The 23,917-nt window shown below is 36.3% G+C and overlaps 2 protein-coding genes across 2 annotated transcripts in view; both read right to left on the bottom strand.

The window, feature by feature from the left end:
* Positions 1 to 19,206, bottom strand: part of Beta-spec (beta Spectrin) — a 58,518-nt gene extending 39,312 nt beyond the window's left edge. The window contains exon 1 of the mRNA XM_064038508.1: positions 18,897 to 19,206. The gene's annotated coding sequence lies outside the window, so the exon portion shown is untranslated. The remainder of the gene's footprint in view (positions 1 to 18,896) is intronic.
* A 1,287-nt stretch (positions 19,207 to 20,493) lies between these two features.
* LOC110384526 (uncharacterized) overlaps positions 20,494 to 23,917 on the bottom strand; it is a 31,933-nt gene continuing 28,509 nt past the window's right edge. The window contains exons 4-7 of the mRNA XM_021345836.3: positions 23,408 to 23,512; positions 22,914 to 23,086; positions 22,064 to 22,594; positions 20,494 to 21,954 (exon numbers count right to left, since the gene is read on the bottom strand). Of these exons, the coding sequence (XP_021201511.3) occupies positions 21,602 to 21,954; positions 22,064 to 22,594; positions 22,914 to 23,086; positions 23,408 to 23,512 (1,162 nt within the window). The 3' untranslated portion in view covers positions 20,494 to 21,601. The remainder of the gene's footprint in view (positions 21,955 to 22,063; positions 22,595 to 22,913; positions 23,087 to 23,407; positions 23,513 to 23,917) is intronic.

Here is a 23,917-nt window from a genome sequence, read left to right as displayed (position 1 = left end):
GAGGTACAGGATGCCTTATAGTTAGTGTCCTATTTGTCAGCTAAATAATTCAGTTAGCACTTGTTAGTCAAGAACATGATCATCAGCGGGCCTCACGCCGTTTAATTGTTTTAAAAGACACGTATCTTTATTTTTACTTTAATATTTTCACACATTACGGGAGATCATGATAACGAAAACGGATTCTGACTGCAGACAAATGAACCTTGAACTGTAAACCAGTATTTAAAAAAGACGAATGCTTTATTTCTGTTGCATCATGTTTATTATAATGCAACCCAAAATAACACCGGCTATTTGTAGGAACATTTATTTCTGAATAATTTCGAAGTCCTTGAGTATCATGGGGTTTCACTTCGAAATAACGTAAGACTAATATTAATTAGGCAACCATTAATTACATTACCTTGAATTTTGAAATTAACAGCCATAGAGCTAACCAGTAACGGCAATACAATTTCGTCAAAAATACCAGTCGTCAACAAATCGAATACACAGTACAAAGACGGAGTGCTGTATAATATTTTTGTTATTTCAAATGACATCACGCTGCCGGCCGGCGATAAGATTAGATAACTGCTTTCAAGACTAATAGCCACACCTAAGTAACTTCACCAGTCGATGTGACATTTAACACGAATTAGAGCAAAAACACAAGCCAAGTTGTGTTCTAAAGATGAAACGGTTTTAGTCTAGCTTACTTACCTAAGCCTAGAACGATTTCGTCAGCACAGAATACGGTACTTAGATAAACAATGACAATTTTAACACAATACAACTAAATGGCCGCAGAAGTTACTTTTGTTAGCGCACAGAAGTGTGAGGAATTTGCATCAGAACAGGTTTCCAAATTAAAGCATTCGTTATACAACAGGATCAATAATGTGAGGTTGCGTAACTTCTGACTCATTTATACTCCAACGCGGAATCCGCAACTATTCATATTTCTCATACGCGAATAGCCTCCTCATGTACCAGCTTTGTAAATTGCTGTTCATGGATGATATTACTCACAGAGGTTACAATTACATGTTAACCTTGACAAATTGGAGATAATTTGACCGCTTCTAGTTTTTATTCGTCATAATTATTGTCGATAGCGGTGTCTGAATAACATGGATATATGATACGGTTGCGATAGACTGTTCAATGGTCAAGAAACGTAGCGTGAAATTAAAGCCGTTAATAAAGTAATAACTGACAGGTATAAAAAGGAGACCAATGCCGGTATTAACAGTTTATGTTTACTCGTAAAGCCAGTCATTGATTTGTTCACGTTATTTGGTGGAATAGTATAATTCAGTTGGGCAGTGAGGTTGACCTTCTCGCATAATGGCTCGGTTGACGAAGGTCCCTCAAACTGACTACGACAATAGAAATCTGTGTCGTTGGTATCCACGTGAATTACGTAGGCCCAAGCCTCTTAGTGTTATCATAAGAGCACTCTTATCTCACAAGTATTACGAGCAAGGATACAGTTAAGTGTTAATGAGAAATAAACAGCTGTCAGCGAAGATTACAGAGCGTTGCTAAAACTTCAGAATGCACTTCAAAAATCCGTCGATGTCAAGAAATTGGTACTCTCATCGTTATTTGACAATGTTTAATGAACTCTTACGGTCCCTTATCACAAGAGTAATAATAGAATTTAATAAATAGAGATACAAATAATCTTTGCATCATCTTATGTTCTCAACGAACAACGTATTTAGCACAGACGTCACTTAGACAAAACAAAAGCCAACAATTCACACAAGTTTTTGTTTTAAACACAACTGACAATAAACAATGGCACAGCCATAATCTTACAGTGAAATCCGTCAAGATTCTGGGACATGGGCAAAAATACTAAGTAAATACCCTCGTGAAACTCTAATCTCAATTTAAATTAGAAAAGTTAAATTCTCAGACTTCAAACATTGAAGGTCAGAACAACTGTAAGTACAGTTAAGCTTACTCATTGATTTAAAATTACGTATACTAAACATTGAAATAGCATGCAAATCAAATTACATTGTTACGATGTTTCCGAGAAAAAGCTGTGCAGTTGTTCCACAGGGTATCAATAACAATATACCATTACAACATAACTGCTTGGGGTGTTCGCACTTTCCATCACGTAGCGGATCCGTCACGAAGTCCTATTTACATAATTAGCATTCTATTTATAACTAACACCCATTCTCATGACGCTATTTACCTACATACAGTTAATAAGGACGATTAGATGCGAAACATTTACATCAGAGATTCAAGGAGAAACCAAATGAAGACCTAGGCGTGTAGAGATAGGCAGTTTGCAGAATTTTTATCAAGTTACAATCTCGAAAAAAACTACTGTTTCAAGCCGTGTAAAAGTAAATTAGCAAGCCAGACTACATATTATTATGTTTTTGAAATATCAAGATTTCAATACCAGTAGAGATGAAATCTGCGAAATCATACAGCTCTAACAGCTCACACGAAACCGGTTATATTTTGCAATTTAATTGTAATGTTAGAAGTAAATAAATACATTTATGGGGGCACATTTCTAAAAGAACCCACATAGCCATGATGGCAGACCCATAGCAGTTTTGACGGGTTATCTTCCATCGCCTGATTAGAGAAAAGACAATTTCTAAAAGTTGAATAATGTTGTGCAAGGAACTGACACCAGATAAAGAGTTTGCTGTTTTATATCACTGACGTAATTTAAGTCTTGGCTTAGTTTCCCATAAAACAACAGACAATTCAATGGACCTGTAATAATTTTACTGTGTGAACGTAACATGTTCATGACTTCATCATCCGTTTTATTATATTATGTAGGAAATTGTGCAGGCTTATTTTTCTTTATAATCTCTTCCCTGACGTGCTTTCGCCTTGTTTCATAAATATAAATGTAGCTGGTTCAATGAGGATTTTTGAAATTTTTTCTGCCACCGGGTGGCGCCACGTATGCGTCTGGTCCAAACAGCTGTCAAATAGTATGGAATTGTAGGTGCCGAACTTATTGTTTATTGAAATTCTGTTATATTGGAAGTGTTATTGATTTTATTATGGACTACGGTCAGAATAAGGTTTCCGAACTAAAAATTGAGCTAAGAGAGAGGGTGCAAAAGTCACTGGTTCTAAGGAAAAGCTTGTTGAAAATTTTTTTAACACAATATGATTTAGTTTTTTTTATTTACTCAACCGCAATAGTAAAACAATAATGCAGTGCTTTAATTATAAAATAAAAAAAACACTAAAATCGTTCACTATTCATAGTAAAGATAAGCACTTTGACAGTTATCTGGACCTGACGACTCGGTGCTGCCACCTCGTGGACGCCATTTTACGAAACCCTCATTGAATGATTCCGAACCATAATGGCAGACGGTGTCACGCGTGATTGACGAACGGTTATGATTGCCTTCAAACATTCATTCAATTGAACGATTACTGTGGACTCTGCGGGTTGGAAACTCTAACTGTTTTGCATATTTTGTTCGGTAATCTGTATTGTACACATTGCATTTTTCCAGTGGACATTTTTTCGAGAAATATTGACTAAATCTTGTTCGGAAATATCGTTTTGGGAATCAAATCTTCAATTCAAAATGAAACTTCTCATACCCACTAAACTTACAAAACTGGTTGTAGTATTTTTATAAACTTAGATTAAGCTATGGCACGAATCAAAGACGCTAAGCTTAAGTAGAACAAAGCAAGTGTATCCAATAGGCTAGCCAGCGCGGTCGTTGACCTCTGGTAGCAGACATGGCGTCGTCGATACACCATAGCACACCATAGCCATAGCTTGCCATTACAGTCATGGCATAGACTCAGTATACTGCGGTTATACAGATAGCTAGAAAGATTGTTTAATTCTACCGATTTATTCTCGAGTCACACGGCCTAAGTTTTCGATGTACTATGAACAAGTAGTGACTTCTCACACAGGATATTGAAACAATCGGTTAAGTTTCAAACAACAATTCTATAATCACATACCACAGAATATAGGCAATAAGTACTCTATAATTATGTTAACCTTTGATATTCAGTCGGTCCTCGGCGATTTAGGGCGTTGTCTACCCTTGAACTCGTCTACACACCTAAAGTATAGCGCGATTATGAACCCAGCCTTAAAGGTCGGAGACGTAGCACGTTTCAGCAAATTACTTGGAAGTAGAAAATAGAGTCAACAGAAACGTACGTTATTTTCCTCAAGATTGGATTACACCATCGAATGGTATTGGTCGTTTAAAGATATTACCGACTGGAAGGTCAACTTTCCCGAACTGAATTCTGCTGATTTGTATTTTGATAACAAAGTGGAGTAATCGGATAAATGATGAAAGAGAGTTCATCACAAGAATCCATGAAGGCATGAAGGTTTCACATAAAACATTGTATTTAGTCGGAGAGATTAAAATGAGGACTCCATAAAACTTCTTTAGCACCCAAAACAGAACCCCCGCTTTCTGCAAATTTTGCAAAAATGTTTCATAATGAAGTCTCAAGCAGGCTGTCAGTTTCTTATCTTGAGTCATAAAGAGCGTGACAAAATGGCGAGACGTTGAGACAGTAACTAATAGTCCAGGTACTGGCATCGACCCTCCCCAATGTTTGCTGCGTCTGGTAAACGACTAGACGACACGCAATCTGCACTGCTAGGGGATACGCAGTGCCGTCATACATTCATAAGTGGACGGACCGCTTTGGGCGGCGGATATCCTAATTCCTGTGTCAGTTTGGAATAGCAAGTCTTCCACTAAATTGGTTGTCGTCGTTTTAATGTTTGCTATTATACAAAGTTTAGAATAATAGAGGTAGAATTCACTCAAAGGTAAAGGAAGGTAGTCTTTACTGGTTACCTTCCCGACGATTTATTACTGCGCAAGAAGTTTTTAACATTGTACTTGTTAAATTAATTTTCTACTAAATGTTAGCAGGTTCTCTTACTATCAGGTTCTTGTCGTCTGCCTAGGTAACTTGTGTAATGACGACTTACATTAATTAATCATTACGTTTGACCACAATGCTCAGTTTTATCGATGTACAGTAAAATCACATCTTGTCACAGCCATTTACACCCTTCAGAAATTCTCCGTGTCAATGATAATATCCAATAAATTAGCCCGTAATACTTTAAAGTTACGACTTCCTACAACACTAACAAAGTAAAAAATTCTGAAATAGCACGCACTTGTAAGTTACAAGTAAATTACGTGTATGCTCGCGTTACGCTATTTCACGTTTACTCTTGTATTATGTAAAGCGTGGTAACAGCTAGAATACCGTTAGTGCACTAGAAACGACCGGCTCACTCCTCACTAAGTTACTCCCAAGCAAGAAAGCCATTGAATGAATTTAAAATGAATGCGCTTTATCAATATTCTAAAGATAATAGTGAAAGGAAAATTTCAAATCATATCTAGTCCAAATGTCATTCAATGACCTGTGCATAAAAATGATGCTAAAAGCTACTAATCCAAAAGCCAACCAGCTTTAGTACGTACATTGAGCAATCTTCCCACCATAGCACACACAGATCAAAACTCATTCATAATTATGTGCATTCATTTTCATTTCCCATTTTACAACCGCAGGAAGCGTTGCGATTTCTATCATTTCCATTCCGTTAAAAAACGTAGCTTTTATTCTGCAGTCGATAAAGTTTATTTTTGATTAGCCTCACATAACTGTTCATTTTTATGTACGGATGTATTTACGGTCCGTCACAGTCACAGTAGGACGATTGCGGATCGCGTACAACCTACCACTTTGTGCTGCATTTCTAACCGCAGCCGACTCTTTTGTTTGTTTTTTTAATCAACCTTCAGTTTTATTTCAACGCTCATTACTTGGTTTGTTTTTAATTCCCACTCTGCTGAGAACACACTGTTATTTTTACTTCGGTATTCTCAATCTAAAACGTTATCGTGGTGATACCAAAAACCTTAAAATAACATTTAGACGTACACTGTTAAATTCTTACATCAACAATCTCATGATGATAAATTATCAAAGTAAATACATTATGAAATCAAATCTAGTAGCGACACGATTATGATTCCACCTTCGGATGTATGCTGACATCACAACTGTCTCTAAATTTAGAGCCATTAACTCAGCAAAAGGGACTCGATATAAAAATCAACAATTCGGCGAAAAGAAGAACTCGTATGTCGGCTATGCTGAACACGGAAAATCATTCGAAACTTTATGACTACGAGCGTATGATTGTTGTGAAAAGCTTTTTCTATGAAACTACTACTATCATCTGAGATCACATCACTGAGATCAGAATATTTTGAAAGCAGACAGGTTTGTAGTATTTTGCGATTCGGGTGCATTTGCAAACCTCCTGAAAGGTAATGTAGGTCTTGATCATGCGGCCTGGAACCGGTAAAGCGGACGGACCAGCTAACAGGCACTTCCCATGCTGGTGGCGGTGCGCGGACGAATCCATTAACCCAAATATAGAACCGCGCCCGAAGCCGAGTCGCGTGAGTTACACTCACAACTGTGCTAACTAATGAATTACAAAAATATAATGTATAGCTTTAATATTTTTGCAGCAAATATGTCACAAGCCAAAATAGTGTACATGGCATTTCCGCGAGGTAGACGAGTCCTTATTTTGAACACATGTTTCAAGAACTCACACTGGACGATCAATACATGTTTGCCTTAAATGTAAAGTTGCTTGTGACCTGTACGACGGTTTAGGTAACGTCGAGTGTGCAAAACCTAAAATATCCATCTTGTGGTAGTTTATATTTTACCAATATTTAACTTATGAAACACAGCTAAAGATAAACCACGCCAGTAACGCTATGCCCGGCTGTTCACAACTCACGGCTAATTAGCTGTCGTAATCAAAACGCTCCCTCATGTGAAAACGTTCCCCCTCCGAAACTAACCTGTTTATAATAATAAACAAAACCATCACTGACACAAAACATGACTACACCGCAGAAACAAAAGGATATCCGGTCCACATCATGGTACCTGCACTAGGTGCTAATAGAGAATGTTTTAATTGTATGTATGTGAATCAGATTTCTAATTTGAGTGATGAAAACGGATTCAGAACCTATAAATAAAGAGCAAAATCATTTCGTCTGTTGAAAAACATGCAATGTTGACGTTGAAGGGAAATAGATCCAATCACATTAATGCGTGGACTAATCGAAGGCCAAGCAAATAGGGCACCAAGTAGTATCTATAGACAGACTAAACAAAGTATTAGGTGAAAATATCGATCAATCGGGACTGGGATGTCCCATGCTGGGGTGGCGGGTGACTCGGCATTTCGCCCAAACGTCACTGACCGGACATTGGAAAGCACGTATCTGCAGATAGATCGCTACGAAAATTGCTTACTTATTTATAGACTGCGTGTTTAGAAATATGAGTTTTGGTGGAATTTGATCGGGGCCAATCGTCTCGGTTTTATGATCTGGTCTCGGTTTATCGCGTTTATTGTTCATAATAATAATGGAGAAGTGATTTAGAGACTATACAGATTTCACATTATCCAATTAGTTTTCTTTTTATCCTGGCTAACGGTTGTTTTATTAAGAGCCCAATTTTCTACTTATAAAATTTTGACAGTACATCGTGATTGCACCATCACCTCTAGGCAAGATAGGAGTCAATGAGTTTATAGAGTGTGGGAGTCGCCACTGAACTTTGTAGAGTAGGATACGTCTAATTTGTGAGTTGGCAACCACGAATGTGTTCTGTAATAACAACGTTATTTGTTTACGAGTCTCAGGGGCATTTTGAACTTTTTAGATCATATTTGTTTTTATTTTGTCGGTAACACAAGTCCAACTTTCCAAGTCCCCACCTAAAGGGCTTCATTGGAAAAAAGTTTAATTACCTGTCCCCTCGTTTGAACTCAATGAAACATTTTAACCTATCAAATGGCATCCTATGAAATAATAAAATCATTCTTAGAAGATTCCATAGTCAATAATTAAAAGTGTAATCTGTATTTTGTTTGAACATAATTGTGACAAATTTTTGAAAAACCAATGGTACACGAATGAGCCTGGCCAATATTGTTTAGACATTGTTCTAAATAAACTATAAGCGTCAGAAGTCTACAGTCATGCAGAGCGAATCATCTTTAAGTAGATGAGAATGTATGACGGTCAAAATCTTTATTTCTGACGTGAGAAGTATTATTGGCAATGAAGTAGTCCTTGTAGTTAGATAAAATGTTTCGAATAGATAAGTGTTAAGTTTTGCAGGTCAATTTGGCTACAGAACACAATCATAGATGGTAATGGTATGACATAAGCGTGGTGACGTCACCCCGGGCGTCGTCGGCAACTGCGGCGAAGGCCGGCTCTGTTGTTTGTGCGCGACCGACCGGTTTTATGGCAACACATGCACTACACGCTACCATCTAATCCACCACTACGAATACGAATGTTACACGCGATATGTCTACATAGCTGTAAGTCAAAGCACTTAAAAAAGTAAAATCTTACGACTTAATACGCTACAGAGGCGAGTACTTCCTTACTTAATTTTGAGCTCTACCAAGTTCTTTATTAATTTTCATTTTGCTCATGACTCTCGGCACAATATGCACTTGCCACGCCTACATGCAAGAGGTTAGCCTCGGTGGAGCGATGACGCTATCGCCTATTTAGGTCAATATAACTCGGAGCGACCATAAAAATTATAAACAGACGGCAGAATCAACCACTTGGACAATGTCCTGAACTAGATTCGTAACTTTTATGAGAATTACAATTTGTCATCAGATGAATTTAGACATTTTTGTATTATTTAAGAATTTAGAAAGATGGTCATTGAAACCGCCCCAAACCTCACATTCCGATACCTTGCCAAAACCCATATTGAATTATTTATAAAACGTAAGAGTAAGATATAGTTATGCCATATCATAAATTAGAAAAGCAATCTTAGCTATTCGATTGTTGACTAATCAATTTTAATTGAACTAATGGACGATCGGATGGGTGGTCGGTCTGGCTTCGAGTCATCTTGTAGATCAGGTTACATTAGGAGTCAAAATATCGACTAAAACGACACAGCATAATTTCTAGTTAATTTGGACTTTATTCAACTTCTTTGAATAATATTATTCAATTTTTTTCAATCTCCCTGCTACCATGGAAACAATTTTTAACATCAGCACTCACTTTCTTTCCTATTATCTGATGTCATTGGTCTCTACAATCGAGTTCGCCTTATTGTGGCTACAATTGGGACAAATGAATGCACTGCGAGATTCCTCAGGAGTTGCTGTTGAAAACAGTGGCATCATTAAAATCAACGGCACTTTTATCCATTCTGAGAAAAGAAAATAGGTAACCATTGTATGGTAGCCGTTCGTTCGTGTTAATAATGCACTATGAATTATTCACAAGCCATGACTTTGCAATGAAATTCTTTGTGCAAATGCACGTGAACACACTTTCCATAATATTCATATACCGGTAGAGAAATCTGTATTCAATACCATATTTTCTTCACGAACATTCAAAGGATTGCTTAATCTTGGCACACAAAGTCCAAAAATATGCCATGGCAAGAATTTGGTGAGGATATGACAGCGAGCCAGTAATAAAAATGATTTTATCTCAAAGCTTGTAGAAAGCACTGTGAAGTGCAAGCTTTTGTACCGTTACGTTTTGTATTATGTCTTGATGGTCTACTTTAAATGACAATTATATATAGTTGTTGTATTTGAATTGTGGTTAATGTCTCCAAGATGTAATGCAGTTTAACCAGCTGATAAAATTTTGGTTTAAAATATCTACCAGAAAGACTCCATTTAAGAATTCACATATTATGTAGTAGATAATAACTAACACTTGAACATTTATGATCTGTCAAATAAAACGAAGAGGAAAATATTGATCAAGGGATTTTTTAAAGACAGAGTTGAACTTACACCGGATTACATCAATGTAGGTCAAGCTCGTTTCGACGATTGCAATTCCGAGTAGGAAGTTGAAAGCTGAGAGCTATGAGTACTTCCATTGTTTTAGAAAAATAAAGCTTGCGTTCATAACTGCTAGTTATCTATGTAAAATAGCCACACAGGCGCGATTTTTAAAATGGTGACGAGTGATGCAACGCAGAATAAATTAACGACGGAACAGCACAATGCACCATAACCATGGAACATTATAAACTCAAACGTTAAAGTGGAATAATATGATGTATTTATTGGTAGCATGTGGAATAGAACATTGACTATAAGAAAATTTTCTTAGACAACCTCCGACAATTATTATGTCGTTGCAAGGCTTCAATGCTGTTTCCTCTATCTTTATTTCATGTTATTTCAAAGGTTTATCTTCAAATGGTATTACATCATAGTCCATTCACGAGTATTTTATAATGTCCCTAAAGAGCAACATGGTTAACAATCCGACTTGATTGCATCAAATTGATGTTCAACAGCCGACAGATTGTTCCGGTGAATCAACTGTGTACTCCCATTCAGTTGTCATGACAGTTCGAGTTTTTTGGTTGTAAATAATAAAGCTGTAGAACAATTTCATTATAAAAACCAGGTATTATCAGACAGTGTAACATCATTACTATATTTCATATAAACATGTAATTACAAGCAAGAAATTTACGAAAAACAAGGTTTGAAATCTTCCTGTCTGCAATATAGTTAGAAATTATCTCATTCAATTTCTGGTGTAAACCGAAATTAGGAACTTACTGTCGTAATGAACAGTATTAGGGATGGATTTAAACAAAGAAATCCGTTTGTAGACGAACAGATTGGCAAGTCTTCATAACCGTAACCGGTTCTGCCGGTCAGTTTGAAAGCTATATCTGATTCTGATTGCTAACTGCAAAATAACGTTTCTATGAGCTTTTCCTTCCCCGCTGTTACTATCCTTAATTATTACTTTTGGCTATGTACGTGGCTTGCAAGAACCAAATCATTGAGGTAGGCAACCGCAAAATTTATTCGATTGTATGTAAATCTGTAGTTTTATAATAGATACCTTGATTCATAATCGAGTAATAAGGCCAGATAAATCAATTGCATAAGAAAGGGGGAAGAAATTGGAATAAACTCAGAACAAGTTTACGCAGCTCTTCGGGTACTGGGTAGCTCATGCAACATACGCGTGCCAGTGTAGTGTGTACGTATGTTCAGAAAGCGGTTGTTACGTGAGTCGGCGAGTGCAAGACATGGACTGGATTCGAGGTCGACGACCCCGGTAGAGCGGGACTCAGGACTCTACTGCCGGAATATTAAACGCGATTTTCAATTGCTTCAACCTCTTAATTTAAGAGTATCCGATTTTTATGGATGGTAATACAAGTAGAGGATCTTACGGGTTCGCGGTAAAATTGCAAAATTGGAGGGTTTAAATTTATTGGTACAGAAGCAACAACAAGCACAATAAAAACTAATAGTACGTTAGAAAGTAGATACACGTCAAACAAATAGTTTGGTAGTAATAAACTTGAAACCGAGTCGAATAAAATAATAAACAAAGAAGCAAGCACAATGGGGAACTGTTGACAGAAAGAGTAGAAAGCTTGTGGTAGCGTGCCCCTTTTGTTAGTACCATTAACGCATTTGGTACTCAACCGTGAAAGGGCCTCGGACTTCGACCATTTGTAATTTCGGTTGAGAATCGAGATGCAATCAAATGTGAAGGGAAGGTATTTTTTTTTACAATTTAGCTGTCGTAACCAGTTCGAGGCACGTAACAATTGTTAGCTAAAATAACATTTGCTACATTTTTATCTCGTAGGTAAGTTAAATGTGTCCTGTCCAATAAGAGCTGAGTGCTAAAGCAACATTTGTAAAATAATTGATAAATAAAATATTCTTGCTTAACTGTAGTATTATTTAATCTGGCAAGCACCTAAATACTTCAGGGGAAATCCCCCTATAAAGCACTTTTCCTTGAAAATGATTCATGACTACAGTCGCTGTCATTTAAATTGTATTTATGACTTTCTATCTGTTCGTCGATAGAAAACTGAACTCTTTCTAAAGTATTCATTGATTAACGGATACCTTTGTCCAGTAGTTCACGGCTCGATTCTCTACGTACTGGCCATAACTCGCTAAATTTAGATTTCTATAAAAGTGCTGTTGGATTCCACAGAAACCGTAGCTTTGTGTTCGGGAGAACGTTTTGAAGATTTAACTTTAATTTATCGTATGCATAACTTATAGCCGTGATATTGTTTGATTTTAAGACGCATTTACTTATATTGTTAATGAGTCACAATATTGCTGTCACGTGCAAGGTTTTATTGTGTCATCAGAAGCTAAGACTTACCTGTAAACAATAAGTATATGTATCTAAGAATAGCCATGAACAATGATAGTTTATAGCCAAATTCTAATCATTTAACATCTAATGATCATTGGAGTACAATTAATTAGTGATTAACTTCAACAATAATTTCGTAAGAATTCAAAAAAATAGGAATTATCAATTCTGTCAACCTGTTTGAAATGACTTCATTTCATTTTCCTAGCGGCCAATTAGGTCTTAATTTCTAAAGTTATTAATAGAACGTCCAAATAATTCTTTTAACCATCATGTCACAGAGATGGTCGTTTTTGGGTCAATTAAAAGGTCACATGACAAACTGGGGGAGATAACTGTATGCGCCACTTGACATGATAAAACAAACGAAATATAAAAGTACCTACCGAGCAACTCCTTAACCTTGGAAATCAGCACACTTACGTAACTCATGTGCATTGAAAGTTTAAATAAGTAACAAAATCTTACAGCTTCGATCAAAGAATTCTTTCGATATGCGAATTTCGCAGATAACTCGAACTAAACAGTCACGTTAGGAATTTATAATTAGGATCTAATCGTCTTCGGCTAATCGTCGAAATAGATGTTCATTTAACCGTTCTATGAAGTGTGCGGAGTAAAATACATTTTGCGGCGAAGTAGCCGATCATCGTGCAAATTTAGATGTCCGCCACCCACAGGTTGGAACAAACATCAATAAACTAAGACGAAAAATATCAGATTCAATGTAAACTTAAAAGGGTGCTGATGAATGGTCACAGGACCGATTGTGAACAGGTCTACGATGACCTCATCTATTATTTTTTGTCATTAGCAGATGTAGTCAACAACGATGCATTCTGTATTATCATGGCAAGCATTCCTCGTCTACTTAGTCATTACGGCCTTTAGAAAACTGTTTTGTGTAGCTTCAACAGAAAGGCGTGGCATAAGCCATTTGCAGCATTTTGATAAATATCAGATTGTTTTACTTAAAATAAAACTGCAGAAAGAATATCTCCTTGTCCTTACATACTAACACAATGTTTGAGTTAGCAATGACATCATAACAAACACGATAAATTAGTGCCTTAACGAATGATATCATACGATGTAACATTGTGACCGCTAGAATGGTGCTAAGACTTATCTTTAAATGCATAGCTCTAGGATCAGCAGTAGCACGAATAATTTGAAACTAGACGTAGAAAACGGGAGATTTGATTGTACACAATTTAGACGCTCCCAAAAAAAGCGTTGGGAATTCATGCGAAAATTCTCAAAAGTACATGGATGATTGAAATTTTTGTTGAGTCTGGTGTATACCACGATACATTATAATCCTGACATAAAACAGTATCGGACAGTTGATTCAGTACGTCTGCGCGAGTGACCTCGATGACGACAGGGGGCGGGGCGCAACCGCTCTGCAAATAACGACAGATTTCTGAACGCACCCGGCAAAATTCCGTCTGGAGACTCCGTCTAGATAAAACGACACCTAAGTCTTGCATGCATATTAAGTGCAGGTCAAGAGGTTGAAGCGCTTATTAGGCACTGTGGAAGGCATCAAACTAATTGCTGGAATCAACTAACTACTAGTTTAAAGTATGTGATGCCCCCAGTCTTGACATAATCCTAAATGTCATAATCCTAAATAGGTCAAGATATTTTGACGACGAAAAGGATTTCATCTTCTGCTTAATGTAATGAGCATTTTTTACCGTACAAATAGTAAACTGGTATCATTATAGCGTACTCTTTTCAGTGTCAGACGTCTTTTTCAGTTACCACTTCGTCTACAAGTAACATCGGCATAATAAATGATTAAAAACATGTTGCTTCTTGTAGAAGAAAATGTTATCGGATATCGATATCTTTTCAGGTTGGCGATAAAAACTAATTCGAAGCAATTTCTAGATTGTACCTATTTGGTAATAGGTACAATGGCATAATTCTCAATTATTTATAAACCTTTCAAATCAATAACCCAGAATATATGTACAAAAAGTCGCAGTGAGCAGGTACGTGACATCACAACGTAAACCTCACTATTGATCTTCCAACAAGTAACACAGACACTAAACACCGGAAACCTGTAACCCTAAATGGGACGGAGGCCCCATTCATTAAAATTTGCAAATACACATACCAATAGCTAGCGAGGACTATCTCATCTCCGTACGCTTATCCAAACGTACAAATCCACAACACTGAGGTTCTATAAAATTCGAACACACGGGCACGGAACTTGGGATCGACACAGCACACAAGCGCGTCGCGACTTCAACTCGACAGAGTGAGCTGTGGGCCGGAATATCGATCCAACTCCTGGCGCCGGCGGGCCGCATATCCCTAGTGCACGCACGCCCCTCCCCGCCGGCTTGCCACCCCTGTGTAAAACACCCTTTATAACGGGGATTCTAATGGACTACTACATTAATAAAAACACTCGATGAAAATATTTTCGATGGAAGTGTATACCTGTTTCAATCAACAATACTAGATCTTCATTAGTTGTATAGTCCCAGAAAATTGAAATGTTATCAAAGAATAAATTATCACAAAGCCGGGTAAATCTGTGTTAAGATGGGAACACTGGAATAACCCCTCCCACTTCCAGAGTGGCAGACCGACCTTGTGGGACGCGCCACGCAAACCCCGTTACCCCCTGTGGTTGCTGACACAGGAAATTTCTTCATATAGAAATTAAATTGGAAGGATTTACTACAGAGAATAATTGTAATTATCCTTTGTAGAGCGAAAATCTATGACATTCCTGCGGCTTAAATCGTCAGGTTTCCACTCATTCATACTTTCAGTAAGGGGACATTGACATGTTTGTTGCGGTAAAGACATCGATATGGGTCAGAATAATACAAAAAGAAGAACTGATGTTGGTGTAGGCGTCGATCTCTTGAGTTTAGATTGTTTGATCATAAGTCGTGGTTGATTGAATGACCCAGTGAATCACAATACATATGTACAATGTTTGGTTTTCAGCAATGATGTCAACTGCATAGTTGCATTATCGTCGTTCTTTTGCTTACCAGGAAATGCGTCATCATCTTTTCGCCTGATACTCCAAATAATTTGGTATACAGGCCTTCCCGTTGCAATGCGGTATTCGGCATTGTTAATTTTGAGAAGCAAATAGCGATATAAGTAGCTATCTGACAGCTATTTAAAACGCTGTGAATGGCATTGTAAATTTTATGCTACAGTATTACAATGTCGATGCTGATGTAATAGAAGACTCACGAAACGTGCCTTAACTGAAAACTTCGGAGGTCACGTTTTGAATGAAAACATGGGTATTTGGTATCTGAATACAGCGGAGTACATATTTTTGGCTACACTTCTCATACATTTTTTCATGATTCTTTTATGGATATTGCATGGTCATGTAGGATGTTCAGTGGCCGGATGGGAGTCGAGTCGTTCAATTGAGCCATGATCATAATTCTGTTTCATGATTTTCTATTGACCTCCTTCTGATTTGACTTTGGTGCATTTAGCACAGATTTCGGTCAACAAAAATTGAGAGAACCTCATAAATAAGCAATGTAAGCATATATGGATCTACATGACGCGATCTTTATTAGTCGGCCTTGGGATGGTAAGGGGAATAAGTGGCTTCATCAGCCAAAATAAGAGTTTAGCAATATTGTGTTTGAGATTTTAAACGGTAAGACCACCTCTTTATTCTCAATCATCAGATTCAAAATAAATGTAACAGAAAATTCCACTTAACACATATTATGCATTTACCATCATGCATATGGCTGCAAGGACAGACATTTCTCAACAGATGTTTCATTTGAATGTTTATCAATGATGTTTTGTTCCATGCTCCTATTCTAATGAATAACAGATAGAATTAGGTCCTTCACTAACTGTTAGTACCTTGTTGTTTATAGTCCTATCAGTCATTACTGGCTCATAGTGAGGATCATTGTCTTGCTAGCCTTTTCCCAGCTCTTTTTGTCGCCGCCGGTTTTTTGTCAAATTCGACGCAGCTGAGTACCAATATTTTACATGACGCCTATCTCACACCATTTCAGGAAAGGGCATACACAGAAAGGGCATGGTAAAACTGGCTGTCAGACTTTTCATGTTCTGAGCACATGTAACGTTTGTTAAAGTTGTAGGTACGTAGAGATGGCAAAAGGGGATCCCCAATTTAATGTCGATTCTGAAACACGTGGCGACGACTCCAAACGTAACTATTATATCACAGCGAGATGTTCCTAACATTATGTAGTAAAGCCACATGGCTTTGAAGATCAAAGTTCTGTTGAATCACACACAGCTGCAGGCATTTTGCTCCCTTCTTGGGCATGTCTGTACATTTTTGTATCCTCATACAAAACCGGCTGTTACTAGTCTCCTACTTAAAATGCTGTTTGGTCTTTTTTTAAAGATAATGAGCAATGAATTACAAGGTAATGTTTACCTCATAAGCATGTTTGATTGCTTTTAACATTTGACCTTGAAGAATTACACAATGGTTGCTTCAGTAATTTTGCTTACCTACAATGTACTGAGCAATCAATCACCCAATGAAGTACTTTTTGCTGCATTGTCATTTATATAATGCAAAAACAAGGTGTTTAAGCAGAAATGATTACTTGCTAAAGTTATAATACTGTATACCTCGCATGTAGACTTCAAAAAAAACTATCTACTTATAATACTTTCCAAATCAAGAACTCATGAAAGAGCCTCTGAGGAGATGTATTTTATTACAAGACTGACATTTTATAATAGCATTGAAATGAATGCAAAACATTTGTTTGCCGAACATTTAATCTACCTAGGAAGTATAATGAATATTAAATTATTGATTCTCAGATTTATATTAAGCAGTGATTCAACACACATATAAGAGACCAATACTCAATAGAAAACACTTGAATGCCTAGTAACACATACGGTCACGCCCCACTTGCATTGCCACACTGATAACATAATGGCTGAAGATAAATAATTACTTGTACACTCCACCTGTTTACTAACTATAGCTTTTATATCTTACACAGGATTATGTAATACTTAAGTTATTGGTTACTTTATAATATAACCAGATTTCAATTAGGGATCTATGATGTCCCGCGAACAGGCAAAAAGTATCCCTGTCTCTGTCTGGACGTTAGCACCAGTCTCTATGCTAAATTTCTTATCAGCCAGTTGTTTAGCATGAAATCTTGCCTCACATTCTTAGAATTATTGCTTTTTTTTAATGTAATGAAATACATGGAGATCCTTCTCTGGTAGGTAAGGCATTATGTGCCCATTTCCTGGGAATAAAAAAGGCAAACATAGTCAGAAACAAAAGAGAGGTATAGAACGAGTTGTGCCAAATATTTACATGTGCAAATGAAAGTAGATTATGCAAACTTTAAATGGGGCGGAGTTGTTTGATTGGACATTGATCAGTGTTTACCAATACTTGATGAAGATCCAATTTCAAATCAATCATGATAAGAATATCTGTCGCACTGGAATTTTAATATTTACATTGCACATTATTTCAGTTGTAAGTTTTATTTTATTTTGCTGTGCCCTACATGGTCCACAATTGTACCTAGCTCTAAGCAAAATTGTAACACCTACTTTATACATTGTGGAATGCAAATAAATAATATGAATGAATGTCTCATTTTAATACTTTTAGGTTTTTAATTTTTGTTTTAATCAAAAATTCCATAAAATTTGTGTGCATTACAAAACTTTTTACATATCAATAAGTAGATACAAAGTTTGTAATCCTGTCCCAGATATTTACTGATAATATATGCAACAAATCAGCCATGCTTTAAAAAGAAATGCAACTATCAACGGATTCCAGAAACTTAATGATAAGATTTACTTTAAGAACATTCTAATCAAGTGTGATAAAAAATATGATAAAACACTTGTCATAAAAACTTATAGGGACCTTTTTTAACTTTTTACATATCACTTTTATGTATATTTATGCATCTTTGGTGTTAACATATTCATTTTATCTAGCTTCAACATAATGGTAATGACAATTTTGGCCAAGATTCTGAAGACAAAAATTGGCTGTGAATTTATACTAATCTTTGCAATTCAATGTTTGTTGCAAAATAAAACCTGGTACAGTTCCCTGAAACTCTAATATACTGGAGATGTGGAAATATGAAGTGCTCATGTGGGTACTTTATTTATTCAACAAATAAATGCCCTTAATACTTAAATATTTCTTTATTAGTTAAATAATATTTGAAAAAATGTTTGCTTTTTTTTTTGTTGGTTGGTTGGTTGTCTAGTATGACTATAGTGCCTCAGGCGCTCTGGCGCGTCAAGCGGCGTTCATTCAAGGCGTTACCCAAATGAAACAAGATACCGGGAACGAAATACTACTACTTAAGCCAATTGAAAGCAATTAGAGAAAGAAACCAAGCCCCAAATTCTCAATAAAGAAGCATATCTATCTCGTATAGTAACAATCAACAATGATCTATCGTAAATAGTTTAGAAGAAAGTACAAAATACGAAAAGTAAGACCAAAGTGCACAGAGCAATCCAAAATTCGGGCAATGACGTCCGACCCACTATTTTCAAAACGGAATCTAATCAGTTTTATGAAATAACTCTTTTACATACCTTCTATTATTGGTCCAGGAATGCTTTTCCACCCCTGTTATACACATAAATCGTCGACACACACTAAATATCACTTTGGATGCGGGACCGTAGCCAATCGTACCCAACTCAACCCACAGCACATACACTTATTAAACAGTCATAAAACCAACTTTCAGAATAAATATCATAACACTTGTGATTTAAATTTTATATATAATCGCTATTCATGTAGAATTCGGTGAAATATCATCCGTGACTGCGAGTACGAACACGGCATCGAAGGCGAAGCGAAAGACCGACCGCGAAAAGCATCCACCTTCGCGCTGCTCATCCCATAGATTAAATTTATTTCAGTTGCGACATCTCAAGTTAAGAGTAGCAAGACAATAACGGACCGAATAGTACCTACTTTTACAACTTTACAAGTTTTTATTTTATTTATTTAAACACCTGATAAACGGAATGGTCATATCAAAAGTTTGAAAATATTATAAATTTTCAGTATTGCACTCAATATTCCAGGTAACATTAACGTAAGAGTCTTTGACTTCAATTTGGATGGACTTTCATATACCAGATATTCCTTTAACATTTTTGTATTAACGTTAGTGTTTATTAATTAAAAAATCGAAAACACAATAGTAACGACATTTAAGCAAATTGGTAGAAAATACCACGTATGTACTATTTGGTTAGTCGTGTCTATTATATTCGCTTTTCTTAATACTCTTTGCCGAGAATGACATCATCTACAAGTTTAAAAAGTGACGTCCAATTTCATTAGGTTGTTAAGTTTTGTCTATGGTTTAGGTGTAAATCAGTTCATATTTATATATCTTTTTAATTACTGAATGACAATAAATCATAAGAAATAGCATTATTATAGTGCTTTTCTTAAGATGTGATAAAAATATTTTATTAATTATAAAAATAAAGCTTTTAAGGAGGACATCACTAGATTCATAGACAATTGAACTATCTGGAAATGTCATTAACAGTTGTCATTTTTTTAAACTTGGGTGGCGGTAAAAGCTATAATAAATATGTAACTATTTAATTGTTTTGCTGTGGAGCGCTCACGAAGTGCTCGGAATTTATTTTAATCTTGTAGAAGAGTTTGATATATAAAGTGATATGAATGTTATGAGATATTTATCAATACGCTTACCTACAATAACAACAATAAATTGTAGCAAGGAGAGGAGTTCATTCCTAAGTAGGTTTGTTTACTTTAATATTAATTAATTAATTCTATATAGAAGTAAGTACCTTTTTGTTATATAGAAGTAAGTTTGCAGGTGGACAGACTGCATACTGCCAGGGCAGGGTTTCATTTTGATTGCTTTACATCTTACGCACTCACATTAGTACATTTTGCATTTGTTTTATAGACCTACATAAGTAAGTAATACTTTAGCTAGGTACCCCATAAAGTGATAAAGTAGGTAAGGTTACTTCTTCTTCAAATACTTTTATTTTTAGGACTCAGGACACAAACTAAAAATATAAAATATCTCTATTTTTGGCCTATAGAGCAGTTTCATACGTCCTTCAAAAAAGGTTCTCAAATAGGTACAAAATTAAAACACAAGATTAAATTCATTTATAGTTTTAATACAAAATGTAAAAACATAAAAATTTCATCCAAATATGATAAACAAAATATTGTTATCATTACATCACAATTATTGTCACATTCATAATTTTGAATGTCCTTATACTAATAGAGTAATACTAGTTGCTAATTTTCGAGGAAGTGCTAATGAATATAAATTAACAAGAGTTATGCTCAGATGCAATGCAATACCAGATTTTTGTTAAAACTTACAATTTATACTTTACTGGACTAAGCTAAAACAATCAAATTGATGATTTTGAGTAAGTAGTACAATTATTTATTGACAAAGTAATAACTATATACGTAGCTGGTAATATTTTGCATCCGCATAAATTCAGAAGCACCGCCTCAAACGACAAAACAGTCGGATAATATTACTAAAAAATAAATAGCCCATTACTAACTATGAAGTTAGAAATAGTTAGGTCTTGTAGGTACTTGAAAGCTATCTTCTATCAATCAAATAGAGGAGAAAGTACTTATGTAAGAATAAGGTAAGTTACATACAGTATCTGTTCCCTTATTCTTGCACATTAGTACTTTCCCTCCAAATTGCTACTTTTCAATATAAGCCTCATTTTGCAAACTCAAGGTCTGCATTTTTATTGAATTAAATAAGAAAATTTGCTGTAAAGCTAACTACTTGATAAATCATTTATAGAATTCCCATATTTTTTTTCCAAACTACTGTAGTAATATTCATAATTAATTATGATGTTTATGGCCATTTTATTGTTATTATTATATACTACCCAAGCAAAACTGATCTGATTAGGTTTCTCTAACCTGAATCAACAATGAGTAAGTCGCGAGTTGAGATCGCAGAAAGGATAACAACTGATACCATTTTAGTAATACCTATCAATTGAAATGCTTCACAACCCTTTCGGAACAACAGATAAAAAAAAACTTCTGGATTTCATTAAATCCACTGAAATGAAAAAGACTTTGCCTCTCTAAAATCGAACATGCTGTATCCTCAGTAAAGCAACTTTAGTAGGCATGATTATCAGAAACCACCTCATTGAAGATACCCTTTTCAACGGAAAGTCACTTCACGTCATTATATTACATGTTAACGTACTTCCCGCCTACGAGCTTCATGTCAAAAAGCTCTAGAATATGGCCAGTTGTTGCTGGACGATGAGTGGTGGTCTAGATATGGACTGTCAGTTAAAAGAAGTTTACTCCCGCTAAGGCCAGAGCTCGAACTCTCGCTTGAAGAAAACATGCTCTTGCTTCCTGTGTAGAAGGACAGAGACGTATGCAAAGGCTCTCTGCCCAGGCGGCGTCTAGCTCTCACTAATGAAATGAAAGCCACGGCGATTGCACACAGGAATATCAGCCCTAGAACGCAAAAAGCGAGTGCCATTTTTCCTGGTGATAAGCAGATAGTCTTGTCTCCAGGTGAAAAGCCTCTGACAAATTCATCTTCTTCTGATTCAATTCTTCTTGATCCTGTAAAGAAAAAAGAGCTGTTTATTAAAATATCACCGTATGTATCAATAGATACTTAAGTAGATGTTGAAAAAGTTTCGACATATTATAAACATACGTCAAATCTTACCTCTTATGGATGCTTCATCTTCTAATTCAATGTTAGGTGCATGTACTTCTATACTGTTGTATACCTCCAATCGGTCGATTACTATGCCTTTAGCATCTTTATCTAGTCGAGCCTTTCTAAGCAATCCATCTCTGGTTTGCTGTGGTTTTTGCAAGGCTTTGCAATCCACCAGTGGGCACTGTCCCTTACACAGCTCGATACCACATGTCAGATGTAGCTTAGCTCTATCAGGGAATTTGAAAGCAGCAAATGTAGTAATAGCATGTTGATATGTCATAATATTTTTAAACATGTTGTCAGGGTCTGCTTTTTCTAGTTTGATGTTGGTTTTCTGATCAATATTTTTCTGTAGGTTAACAGGTTCCAAGTCTGAGAAGTCGATTTCGGCGCTTTTGTGTTTGTGATGGTGGATTGATGGTTTGTTGAAAATCGTCTCATCGATAGGACAGCCAGCCTCGTCCAATAATTTTTGGGATGCTTCTCCTAAGCCGTCGTGGGCGACGCAATTTGTCACACGGAGTCCTACGCCCACTGCAAAATTAAGATGAACAATGAACATGTTATGTCATCTACAATACAATTTTCCAATTAAATTATATCAAGATCCGTCATTGTTATTGTAGCAGTTGGTGGGACAATGACTGTTATTTCAGTTAGTTATTTCGCAGGTTCCGATTCTTCTATTTCCTTTTTTTGGTTTTTAAACTAGCTCAGGTAAACCGCCACAACAGCTAACTTTTTAAACTTCTAACTAAGGACGTTAAGTTAATCCTAATTCACTCTGCCATAACATTGCTCAAACCCTGAGCTAGGCGTTCTACTTAAAAAATATTGGTAATTTATTTCTTACCAGGCAATGTGCACTGTATAAGCAATCTTGTAGGTTGTCCGACTTCAACGGTAGCAGGTTCTGCAGCAGACACGGCAGGTGCGAGCTCCATCCAGGCTCGTGCGGCCGCCATCAGCCACTCTCGTTGTTCTATTTCTGCCGCATTCGCGAATCCCTGACGGTTGCGGCCAGTTCTGTTGACACGTGGAACGAGGAGATGGTTATTCTAATTTTAATATAAGTATGTTCCTACTTATAATGAAGTTATCTCGCTCGTCAGACTCAATACAAAATTCGGATTTATGCCCTTGACTAGCAGCACAGTCCATGCCTTACATAGCTGAACCAACGCTCTAGTCACGCTATAATTTAAAATTTAAAGTGGTAAAAAGAAAAAAAAATGCATAATATACGTGTTGTAGGCGATCGAGCACTTTAATAAAATTATGCGCATGAGGTCATTTGCTCGTTCCCTACAGGACATGTGCCTACTATTCTAATTTATCTGAGTTTACCTCGTTTTCTTCGCCTCCCTGGTAGTCATTTCGCGTAATTTATTGTTTATAACCGTCTCTAAGGCTGAGCTGTTGATGCGTACCGCTCGAGGTTGCAGTTTACATCTGAAACACAAAACATTTAACGTTATACATGTTAGGAACTATTTAATAACTACATTATAAAACAGGATCTCGTTTTGAATACCTATGCGAGCTTTTTGGGTTACGTGCATATTCTGAGATGGTCACTTCTATTCTTGGCGTCATTCAAAGTAGCGTGGTCCAAAGTGGCTTTATCGTAAAAAGAAAACGCAATACATAATTTTGCACATTTTACGCGCACCAAGTGCATCTTTTAGCATTAAATGAGCTAACATGAAACCAAAGCGATCTTATCTGGCTTTGCAATTATTATCTATCTACCAGTTGACGCATACCACATGGAACTAGATTTTCTAATGTCCTTGCACCTTGCGTGTACAGCTTCGACTGCGATGACAAATCTGGTTACGTAAGGTTTTTGCTCCT

This window comes from Helicoverpa armigera, chromosome 16 (genome assembly GCF_030705265.1).
Source record: "Helicoverpa armigera isolate CAAS_96S chromosome 16, ASM3070526v1, whole genome shotgun sequence".
Classification (NCBI taxonomy): domain Eukaryota; kingdom Metazoa; phylum Arthropoda; class Insecta; order Lepidoptera; family Noctuidae; genus Helicoverpa; species Helicoverpa armigera.
The sequence above is the reverse complement of the archived record's forward strand: the minus strand, read 5'-3'. Positions and strand labels throughout refer to the sequence as shown.